Below are 12,152 nucleotides of genomic sequence, written 5' to 3'. Positions count from 1 at the left end.
TAAAACATTTTTGAATTCTAGGACTTAATCTAGATAATTACTTTCACGAGAGAGAAGGTAAAATGAAACAGCCCAAACATTCAAGAAACCTCCAGATTTTTATTGTGCTTCTCATATTCTGTATTTTGGCACATTTGAAGGGTCTCTATTCATACCTGTCTATTGAAATCTGAAAGAAGAGAGTATTTCATTTACATCAGTAATCTGTCTGAGGGGTGGCAACAGTAAAAATGGGTTAATTCTGATTGATTTTTAGAGTTCTAAAAGCTACACTGGCATGAACTTGCCAATAAGGATTTACATTGAATAGAATGGTTCAGAGGGTTCTTTTTAAAGGTTGCATGGAGATTTAGGAAATAACATCTTTTTCAGAGGAGAAATCATCACTTTAAACTTCCGTTGCCTACTTCTTGCTTCACGATTCTAGTAAAGTGGATGAGAGCAGGTTCTGCTGTGGAACATTTTTTTACCAGCTTCATCACCTGAAGCAGGAAAGCCACAAGCAGAGGTTTGCCATTCACTGACTCTCAAGACCGGAAGATGGTTGCACTTCAGTGTTTCCTGATCAAAAGTGCAGGCTCAGACGCCTGCCCAGAGGGGTGGCCGGTGTAAGTAATCCACCGCCCGGTTTAAATCAATTTTGGTTTGGATAACCCGTCTTCTCCCACAATTGAAAGGATAATTAACAGGTGTAGAACTTTTGAATATGGACATTTTGGGATTCTTAATAAATACTGCCACATTGTGTTCTCAAAGAAATGACTATCTTTTTCCACATATGGTTTGGTATCGAGTTTTATATATTTGGGGGACAAGTTTAATATGTGTAATAATTCCTGCTGCTGCTGCTGCTAAGTTGCTACAGTCATGTCTGACTCTGTATGATCTCATAGATGGCAGCCCACCAGGCTCCCCCGTCCCTGGGATTCTCCAGGCAAGAACACTGGAGTGGGTTGCTATTTCCTTCTCCAATGCATGAAAGTGAAAAGTGAAAGGGAAGTCGCTCAGTCGTGTCTGACCTAGTTATGTTTAAATTTGTTGTTCTTTAATTACTTGCCTGAGATGCTACCCAGTTCTTCACCTTTATCCTTCCCCAGATGTATTTAGCTTATTCCTACCAACATTTGCAGGTTTCAGACACAGGTAATTCTTTAGAGGAGCCTTCTCTGAGTCATGGGATGAGGTTGGGACCCTACGCACACATGCTGTCATATGTACCCATATGGTGGGACTCTGGTCAACACGCATCTCTCCAGTAGCCTAGACTATCAGCTCCACACTGGATGGAGCCGTGATCACATTTCTCACCAATGCACTGCCCACCTAGCACTTACCAAGAGACCTAGCAGAAAGTAAATCCTCAAATATCAAAATGTATGATTGAAAGAAAAGAATTTGGCAGTATGTCTCAAGAGCTTTAAAATGTTCCTAAATATTAAGTGCAAAAGCAAGGAATCAAACAATATATTGGGTAAGGTCTATTGAGGTAATCTATTAAGGCTGAAAAAGTTCACTTATTTCTATAAACATTTCAAAACTCACACTTCCATTTTAAAAAGAAAATACTCCAGATTTGCTACCAAAACTAATTGCAAAAGAGAACATGTCAGGTAAGTTTGCCTTTCTTGATTTAACAAGATAAATTTTCTATACTGCAAAAGTACCTGTGAAATTCCAACTATCCATATGGAATATGATGGAAAACTTGACTACATAAAGTGGTGCACTGCACAGGCTTTGACTGAACTCTAACACAGCACAACAGCATTTAAGCCTTCCTGTGGATTCAATTATTGTTGGGATGGTCAAGTCCTATTTTTCTACACTACCAGCTGGGTAAAAAGAAGATCAAAACATGAATCTGTGTATATGTGTGTGTGTGTGTGTGTGTGTATGTATTTGTCTGTATATGCATAGAGCATCTTTGGAAGAAAATATAACAAGTTGGTAACACTGCTTCTGTGGAGAGAAACTGATGGGAAAAAAGTTTTCATGTATACTTTTTCGAATTCTGAACCATGTGACCACATTACTTATTCAAAAAATATTTAATGAAGAGGTACAAGCCTCCAGTTATAAAATAAATAAGCCACAGAGAGGTAATATATAGCAGAAGAAACATGGTCAATAATATTGTAATAACTTTGTATGAGGACTGATGATTACTAGACATCATGGTAATCATTTCATAATGCATGCAAATGTCAAATCACTGTGTAGTACACCTGAAACTAGTATAATATTGTATATTAACTATATTTCAATAAAAATTATTTAAAAACTAAAACTATCCCATGGATTCAATCATATGACAAGTTTTGTGAACACTGATGCCCACTATAGCGATAATAATTTTCATAACAGTTTATAGTTAGCATATAAAATATGATTGAAGGCAGGAGAAGGGGCCAACAGAGGATGAGATGGCTGGATGGCATCATCGACACAATGGACATGAATTTGAGGAAACTCTGGGAGACAGTGAAGGACAGGGAAGCCTGGCGTGCTGCAGTCCATGACGTTGCAAAGAGTCAGACACGATTTGTGATTGAACAACAACAACAAATAAACCATACACATATATAGACACATATAACCATGTAAAGCAACTTCCCCATATGTCAACTTGGCTGTGATGGGAATGTAATTTTCCAAGGAGGAAAGTAAAGTTTGAGTGGTTACGTATTTTCCCAAGTGACTTAAGAATGATAAACACAGCTCTGGACAGGCTTTAGGTTACTTGGGATCTCTCTGGAAAATGGTCATAGGTTGAATGAACTCAATGCTCTTGCCCTCTCTCCCCAATTCGTTGCACAGAAAAATAGAATGCTGAGGCTATGGAAATTGAAAGGATCCTAGTGGAAACTGAGAATTGTCCTACTTGGGAGAAATTATGCCTCCTCATGGGCTTTCCGTCTAGTCAAAGATATGGTTTTTCCAATAGACATGTATGGATGTGAGAGTTGGACTATAAAGAAAGCTAAGCACCGAAGAATTGATGCTTTTGACTATGGTTTTGGAGAAGACTCTTGAGAGTCCCTTGGACTGCAAGGAGATCCAACCAGTCCATCCTGAATATTCATTGGAAGGACTGATGCTGAAGCTGAAACTCCAATACTTTGGCCACTTGATGTGGAGAACTGACTCATTTGAAAAGACCCTGATGCTGGGAAAGATTGAAGGTGAGAGGAGAAGGGGACGACAGAGGATGAGATGGTTGGATGGCATCACCGACTCAATGGACATGGGTTTGGGTGGACTCTGGGAGTTGGTGATGCACAGGGAGGCCTGGCGTGCTGCAGTCCATGGGGTCTCAAAGAGTCAGACACGACTGAGTGACTGAACTGAACGTGGGCTTATGGTTCACGTTTTGCACAGGTTTCTGGACTTGATGGGAGGAAAGTCTATGTGTCAGCTCAGAGGGACTCCAAGTCCTCTTATCTGTTACTTGAAGTCTAGATCCAAACTTAAAGATATAGAGATGATAAAAACTTTGAAAATCAGGGATAGTCAGGAACATTCTTAACCTAATAAAGGCATCTACTAACACATGACCAGCAAAAATCATACTTCATGGTGAAATGAAAACATTCTCTTTAAAATCAGGACTGACACATAGGGGCCAGCTATCAATGCTTCTACAGCACTGCTCTGGAGGTACTGACCAATGTAGATGGAACAGAAGTTTAAGAATTAAAATAACCAAAAAAGTCATTATTCACCAATGGTAATTGTTCATAGACTTCCAAAAGAACTGACACAATTATCAGCATTAATAAAAGAGTTTACCAAGACAGTTAAATATAGTATCAATGCAGAAAAGTCAGTCACATTTCTAGGCGTCAATATAAACAAAAAATATAATTAGAAAAAGACAGTATTTTCAATAGCTTTAAAAGTAACACATCAAGAAATAAATCTAACAAAAGATGTACAATACTACATAAAGAAAGTTATGAAACACTCAGCATGACTAAAAGGAGAAATATGCCATATTTGAAAACAGGAGGACTCGATGTCAAAAAAGATGTTAATTTCCTCCAAATTACTCTATAAATTCAATACAGCTCCACTGTAATGCTTATCAGGATTTCCATTAGTTTGACAAGCGGCTTCTAAAAGCTGTGAGAAACCAAAGAACCAAGGACACCCACACTCATGTGAGAATGAGGGATGGATACACCACACCTGAAACGAAGATTTATTCACATAAAACACAGTACTTGAGATGATTTGGTATAAATGCTAAGATAGGAATAGAGCAGAGAACCAAGAATTAAACCATGCATATATGGAAACCTGATATTGGACACTGGACTAATCAGTAAATGGACAACAGGATAATAGGCATCTATATGAACAAAACAAAAATCAGTGCTTCAGTGAATAAAAATACTCTGTAAGTGTAAAAAGTAAAATTTGAAAACTTTAAGAAGGAAATGTACATCTTTATGACTTAAGTACAGAGTAATGGTACTGCTTATATAAAGTTTAAAAACAAAATTAATACTTCTATATTCCACCGAGATCTACATATACATGTAGTAAAATGATAAAGAAATGCATAAGAATGGTAAAACACCAGATTTAGGACTGTGGATACCTCTGGGGACAGGGAATACCTTGGAGATCATACAGGGCATTTGAACTGTATTTGTAATATTTTATTTTTCTGCTGGCTGATAGTTTCATGGAAGTTTGTCATATTATTTGTTATGTTTGAATTTTTTTGCATGTTAGAAATTTTTACAATGAAGAAAAAAGGTTCAGGCAGGAAGACACTAATTTCCAGCACAGCTTGAAGTAGGAGGCTACTCAATTCTTTCTAATTATTTTCAATTAGATCCCTGAAGTAACTAAAAGAAGGAAAAAAAAATTAAACTATATTCCATTAGGCTGTGGATGTCTTTCCAACATCAAATCCGCAGAAAGGAAAGAGATGGAGGGAGTTCCTAACCTGGAAATTTAACTGGTCCAAGTTCCTATTGGTGAGTTTGCCTTGTCTTCTGCAAAGCCCTGACATACCCAGGAATTTTTGCGAGTGTAGTATCCATTAAGCAGAATATAGCTTGGAAAATATTACAGAAACATTGTATTTGAGCAAAACCCCTAACTACTGTCCTCTAAAAATTAATTCTTCAGTCAAGCTTTAATTTCAAACACAAGGCCATTTGATAAAGGAAGAGCTTTCAATGTAATCTCAGAGGCCGCATCTTATGTTACAGAGGAGAAACAGAAGGACGATTTGAGGGCAAAATCCCCCAAAAGAAGAATTTCTGAAAAATCTTTCTAGCCTTCACACATGAATCTCAAAAAGCATGGATTCTAGTTGTTTCAGCAACCAGCATGGTGTATTACAGAGAAGGTAGAAAAAATATTTTCCAAGTGGACCTGAAAACTTGTTTCACACAGACAATGAAAGACAAACACTTCAACTTCTCAGAAAACAGCTGAGTGATTATCTTGAACACTACTTCAGAACTCAATACCTTAATCAGTTCTTTTTCTGTGTGGAGCTCCTCATGAAGTTCTGGAAGAGGGTCTTTACTTTGTGCCTTTAAAGCGTGCAGCTTGTTTTTCAACTCCTTGATTTTCTTTTCACACTGGTCCCAGGTCTATTTGAAAACAGTGGTAAAATTGGTAAGTACTTTGCTGTTTAAGAATGAATTATAGGAAAAGGATAATTAACTTAATCCATGTAATTGCTCTATTAAATGTGTCTTTGTAAATCACGCAGACACTGAGGTCCTTGTCTTAGCCGACAAAGCAGCTGGGATGACAAGATGTTCTACGCCTCTCTGCAGGGTTATGTGTGGCTCATCTCAACCACTGGGTTGCTTTTTGCTTAGAAATACTTCTTCCTCCCTCCCCATATCTCTGATCTAGCTAACTTGTTTCTATTTTAATTTTGGAAAAGTTCACATTTCAAAGGCTACTGGAAAGATTAATTTTTAGCATTTCCAGTCTTGGCCATACACTCTGCTAACACTGAAAAGCAAAAGCACTCAACCACTTTTCTTGTCTTTTCTAGTGCCGTCCCTCTGCTCTCTCTCCCCCTTCTAGACATAGCTTGGCTTTAGTGACCCTTTCACAGTCAAGTTTCATTCTATTTCTCACCACTGTTCTGACTGCCACCTCCTGCTTGGAGTGCTTTAACGCTTTTTCAATTTCACTATCTCACTGTAATTATAATAAGCTTAGGAGACAGGGCAAGTGTTAGTATCACATTTAAAATGGGAAAACTGAAACTCAGAGAAAACTGACTGGTCCAAGTACATACAGTTAGAAGTAGGATGAACTGACAGAGTAGTGTTGACATGCACACGCTACCCCGTGGAAAATAGATAACTAGCAGGAAGCTTCTGTATAGCACAGGGCGCTCAGCACAGTGCTTGTGATGACCAAGTAGGGTGGGAGAGAAGCTCAAGAGGAAGGGGATATAGGCACACACGCAGCAGATTCACATGGTTGACAGCAGAAACTAACACATCATTGTGAACAAATTATACTCCAATTAAAAAAAAAAAAGTGAGTCGATCTAAGGCTACAGTTTCCCTTGTGGATGCCTTTCTTTCATACTAGATCTTTTCCTTAAACCTTACATTACTGAACAATAGTTGCCTGTATTTTTTTTTTTCCAATTCTGCCTGTATTTTCAAGGGAGATTATAATTCATTAGGATAAATTTCTATTCCTGATATTACTAAAATCACTCTCCCGAAATTACTAAAAACAGACAAACACAGACTCAAACACTATTCTATTCCTCAGTCCAACTGACATTTAAATATCCTTGGGTTGGCCCAACTATATGCTAACCCGCACTTAAGGAGAAGCCACTTGATCTAGCAACATCAACCCTCTGGAACATACCCAAGAAGAAAGTGAAGAAACAACACTGTGAGTCCTTTTCACTTCCACCAAACCTTCACTTGCGTTTACAAACATGGCACGTGCTCAGCAACGGTCTGGGAGTTAACTAATTTCATGCAGTTTGTACACCAAATAAAATTCAGATACTTTATTTATAGGAGAGATGTTCAGGCCCTAACTCAGCACATATTTATTCTTTATTCAGAAAAATATCTCTGACAAGCTTGGTTATCTGGTTTTGATACACACACAACAGATGAGAGAAAAGAGTAGGCTATAAGGAGTAAGTATTCTCAGAGAAATAAAAAGTAAAAATAGACAGCTTAACATTAAATAGAAAGAAAGAAAAACCATAAAAACCACATAAGAACTCAAAAAGCACAACAACGCAGGAGTTAAGCCCAAAGCAGCTCAGAATTTTTAAGAACAACTTGGGATTTTTTAACATAAAAAAATGAAGGATTTTTCTAATAATCACTCAGAAGAAGACATTTTGGTTTTTAGAGGTATAATCATAAATTATCTGGGAAATTTAGTTACATGGAAAAGTGGATTCTTTGAAGGTAGCAGAAGGATGAAGCATCACTATATTTACTTTCATATACTAGATTCAAAGACAGACTACACGTGGAATGTTAGCTTTGGTTACTGAACTTCCGTTGAACATGAGTTAGTTTCCTGTTTCATAAAGGTAAGTATAAAATAGCACCTCAAGTATTTAGATATTAACATTAAGCTTTTCCATTAACATTATATATTACTATTTTAGGTAACTATCATTATTTGTGGATCAGCAGGACCCGACCTAAGGTCCCTTGGAAGACCTACAACATTGTGATTTCCTAAAATCATTGCCATCTTTGCAGAGCAAAGAAAAATTCTATGTTACTACATTTAAATACCATGAAAGGAAAAGAAAATGTTGAGTTACCTCTGCAGTGCTCTGGAACCGTTTAATCATTTCTCCAAGTTGGAGTTTTGTGTCCTTCCAGTTGTCCTGAAGTTGACTGATTCTCTTGTTAATTGATTCTTTCGTTTCCAGGTTAGCTGTGTTCAGTAACTTTTCCCCAGCTTCCAAGGTTAATGCATAGGTAGTATGCCACCTCTGGAAATGAATTTCTTTATTCTTTAAAAAAAAAAAAAAGGTAATTTGCTTAAGCCTTTGATGTGATCAAAATATGACTCTTTGCATGTGTTTGTATTTCATTCAGAGCCTCTCTTAAATGTTAAACTAGATATAAATTAAACAAATCTGGTTAGAATACACACACACACAAACACTCATTCACATCAAAGGCTGATATTTAATTGAGTAGACAGCACACCACCAAATGATGTGTTCTTAAAATAATTTTCAAGCGTTGATAAAAGGTGTATAAAAATACACTTCACAGAATAAAAGTCTACAAGATAAAGGAATTCAAGAATATTAAGAAAATGACTGAAGTATTAGATCTGATACTAAGAGCAAATACCATCACCATTATGATATAGTCAGCTTACTTCTAACCCACATGAGTAGAATGTGTACATTATGCTAAACAATACATTACCATATGTAAAAAAGAAAGCAAGTGAGAATTTGCTATGTAACACAGGGAACTCAACCCAGCATTCTGTGACAAGCTAAAGAGATGCAATAGGGTGGAAGATGGGAGGGGGGTTCAAGAGGGAGAAGACATACGTATACCTGTGACTGATTCATGGTGACGTGTGGCAGAGGCCAACACAATATTATAGAGAAATTGTCTTCCAATAGTTGTATTTTGTTCTATACTTCTCAATATTGCACAATTATAATCTTTGATAATTACTAGTTACTCAAAATATATAAAAAAATAATTTTTTTAAAAGGAGAGAACATACTATCATGTAAGAATCGAATCGCCAGTCTATGTCCGACGCAGGATACAGCATGCTTGGGGCTGGTGCACGGTGATGACCCAGAGAGATGTTATGGGAGGGAGGTGGGAGGGGTGGGGAACATGTTTGGGAATGCATGTATACCCGTGGTGGACTCAGGTCAATGTATGGCAAAACCAATACAGTATTGTAAAGTAAAAGAAAGTAAAAAAAATAAATTAATTAAAAAAAAATAAAAGGAGAGAACAAATAAAAAAGGTAAAATATAAAACTAGACACTTTAGCACTTAAACACTTATATACATCAGTGTTTGCCCTAAAGGGATAGCTTTTAAAAATTCTCTTTGGATATCATATAGATTTCCCTTTAAAAGGGACTAAAACCAAGTATTTATATCACAGAAATGAAGTCAAAACTATACAACTGATTCATATTTCCAAAAGCATTTGGTTTCAGAAGAAAAAAATGGCTTTTATTTCTGTTGTAAATATGACTTCCTTTATTTTCAAATTTCTCAAGGGAGACATAATATAGGCATTTTTCAAAATGGAAGCTGACATTTTAAAAAAATCAATCGAGCATTTATTTACAAAGATAGTTTCAGCAATACTTAGGCTAGCCCACATGCAAAAAAGAGGAAATTTCCTGGTGGTGCAGCGGTTGGGACTCCAAGCTCTCACTGCCCAGGGCCTGAGTTCAACTCCTGGTTGGGAAACTAAGATCCCAGAAGCCATATGACCGAAAAATCAAAACATCAAAACAAACAAAGAAAAAACTCCATGAAAACCAAATGAAAAAAACCCCTGCAATTCAAGGAACACTGCCCCTCCACACTTGTCCTTCTAATATTCAGTATTGCTGACATAGCCACTGTTACAGACGTCTTTTAGCCATTTCAGATTGATCTCATCAAAAGACATGCTTCTCATCCAGTCTCCCCTGATTGGTCAGCAGCACAATATTCACCAAGATCCTCGACCTCCAAACCTAGAGTCACCTGGACTTAGATTTTTATTTACCTGCCATATCCAAACCATAAGCACATCCTGTAAGCGTCACCTACAAACAGCCTTGTGATCTTCATTGTGATCACCCTTGTCTTCTCCATCCTAACAACTAACCAAGACCACTGAAACAGCCGTGAGTTACGGCAGACTGTATTTTTCACAGAATGGCCACAACAATATTACCAGCCCCATATGCTCTCCCCACATGCTCTTCTAGAACCTTGCCCCTCCCCATCAACTGGTGGTACCTCTACCCCCTCCTCGTGAACCCCGGTGGGCACATGTGATGGCCTTGATTAACAGAGGATGGCAGAAGTGGCTGATGTCCAAGGCAAGGTCTAAAAAGCTGGTGTAGCTTCTCCCTGGCTCTCCTTTCCGTGGGACATGCACCTTTGAAGCCGTGAGTTGGATGTAGGGAGTCCAGCTACTGGAAGCTACCACATGTAGAGTCTGCAGGGAATGAAGCCCAAGGAGCCCCAGCTGCTCCACATCCTAGCTGTCTGAGCTGAAGTTCAGTTCAGTTCAGTTGCTCAGTCGTGTCTGACTCTGCGACCCAATGTAGCACGCCAGGCCTACCTGTCCAACACCAACTCCCGGAGCCTGCCCAATCTCATGTCCATTGAGTCGGTGATGCCTTCCAATTATCTAATCCTCTGACATCCCCTTCTCCTTCTGCCCTCAATCTTTCCCAGCATCAGAGTCTTTTCAAATGAGTCAGCTCTTTGCATCAGGTGGCCAAAGTATTGGAGTTTCAGCTTCAACATCAGTCCTTCCAGTGAACACCTAGGACTGATCTCCTTTAGGATGGACTGGTTGGATCTCCTTGCAGTCCAAGGGATTCTTCCAACACCAGAGCTGAAGTACTAGACATGAAAGTGAGGGAGCCTTCAGATGAGTCCAGCTTCAGCCGCCATCTGACTCAAACTGCCTGAGAGACTCCTGCCGAGAGCCACCTAACAGCCCTGACAACCTCCAGAACTATATGAGAGAATAAGAACTCTTCGCTGTCTTGCAGCAATAAATAGAGGTAATACGCTGGGATTCCTGCTTCTGTGACCCCACACCCACCCCCAATCCATCCCCCTCAGAGCAACCAGAAGACCTTTAAAAATACGAATCACATCATGTGGCCTCCTTTTCCAGTTTCAACAGCTTCCTATTACACCCAGACTGTTACGCAGCTGTCACGCCTCTCTCCAAAATGCTCCTCCATGACTGCCTCTCAAGTCCATTTTCTATCATTGCTGCCTACTGGCTACACCCATCCTATGACCCTTCTTTCTTCCTCTTTTTTGCTAAGATTGTTGCCATCTTAGGGACTCAGGAAAGTTGCTTCCTCTGTCTGAACTGCTCCCCAACTGCTCTGTCTGAACTGCCTCCAACCCTCAACTCCTTGCACAGCTGGCTCCTTATCACTCAGGTTCCAGTTTAAATGTCACCTCCCCAGAGATTACCCAGTCTAAAGCAGCCACTTAGTCTCTCCATCATCGGCCCTATTTTAATGACCCACATATGCCATGTTGCAGTCCGATAGTTTATTTTTTAATTTGTCTGATCCCCCCACCCCCAATCAGACAAACTAGTATTTTCTAGTTTATTGATTTGTCTGATTGCCACATGAGAGCAGAGGTCTTCTATTAGTCCACACAACATAACCAGCATTTAGAACAGTGACCAGCACAGAACAGGTACTCAATTAATATTTGACACCTAGATAAACAAATGAGGCAAGCACAGGACTTCTGAAGAGTGCTGGTTTGTTTAACTGTCCCTCTAATGTGACGCATGGTTCAATGACTCAATGAAATATGCCCTGGGAATTGCCAACTAATTGTTCTAAGTCCTATGTTCATCAAGCAACTTTTGTATTGGAAACGCTGTTGTCGAGATGAATTTGCCCTTCAAGAGTAAGCAAGAATCTGGGACTTCCCAGGTGGTCTGTGGCTGACTCTGCACTCCCAATACAGGGGGCCTGGGTTTGATCCCTGGTCAGGGAACTAGACCTCACCTATTGCAACTAAGAATTTGCAGGCTGCAACTAAAGATCCCAAGTACCACAACTAAGACCTGGTGTAGCCAAATAAATAACTATTTTTTATAAAAAAGAGTAAGCAGGAGTCCTATTGTAAACTACTACTGTGCTAATCATTTATATATTTGTTAGTGTCTTAAAGGTCTGTCAGGCTTCCCCAGTGGCTCAATGGTACAGAGTCCGCTTGCAATGCAGGAGATACAGGAGACGCAGGTTCAATCCCTGGGTCAGGAAGATCCCCTGGAGAAGGGAATGGCAACCCACTCCAGTATTCCTGCCTGGAGAATTCCATGGACAGAGGAGCCTGGTGGGCTACAGTCCATAGGGTTGCAAAGAGTCGGACACGACTGAAGCACAAGGCTGTAAAGGTATGTCA

The 12,152-nt window shown here is 39.1% G+C and overlaps 1 protein-coding gene across 12 annotated transcripts in view; it reads right to left on the bottom strand.

Annotated features, from left to right (window-relative positions):
• SYNE2 (spectrin repeat containing nuclear envelope protein 2) overlaps positions 1-12,152 on the bottom strand; it is a 323,976-nt gene that overhangs the window by 40,159 nt on the left and 271,665 nt on the right. For all 12 annotated transcript variants that reach the window (XM_060418145.1, XM_042252596.1, XM_015097110.3 and 9 more), the window contains 2 exons: positions 7,805-7,999; positions 5,490-5,615 (listed from right to left, as the gene is read on the bottom strand). In XM_060418145.1, coding sequence (XP_060274128.1) covers positions 5,490-5,615; positions 7,805-7,999 — 321 coding nt within the window. The remainder of the gene's footprint in view (positions 1-5,489; positions 5,616-7,804; positions 8,000-12,152) is intronic.

Source organism: Ovis aries, chromosome 7 (assembly GCF_016772045.2).
Source record: "Ovis aries strain OAR_USU_Benz2616 breed Rambouillet chromosome 7, ARS-UI_Ramb_v3.0, whole genome shotgun sequence".
Classification (NCBI taxonomy): domain Eukaryota; kingdom Metazoa; phylum Chordata; class Mammalia; order Artiodactyla; family Bovidae; genus Ovis; species Ovis aries.
This window is presented reverse-complemented; position numbering and strand designations above follow the sequence as displayed.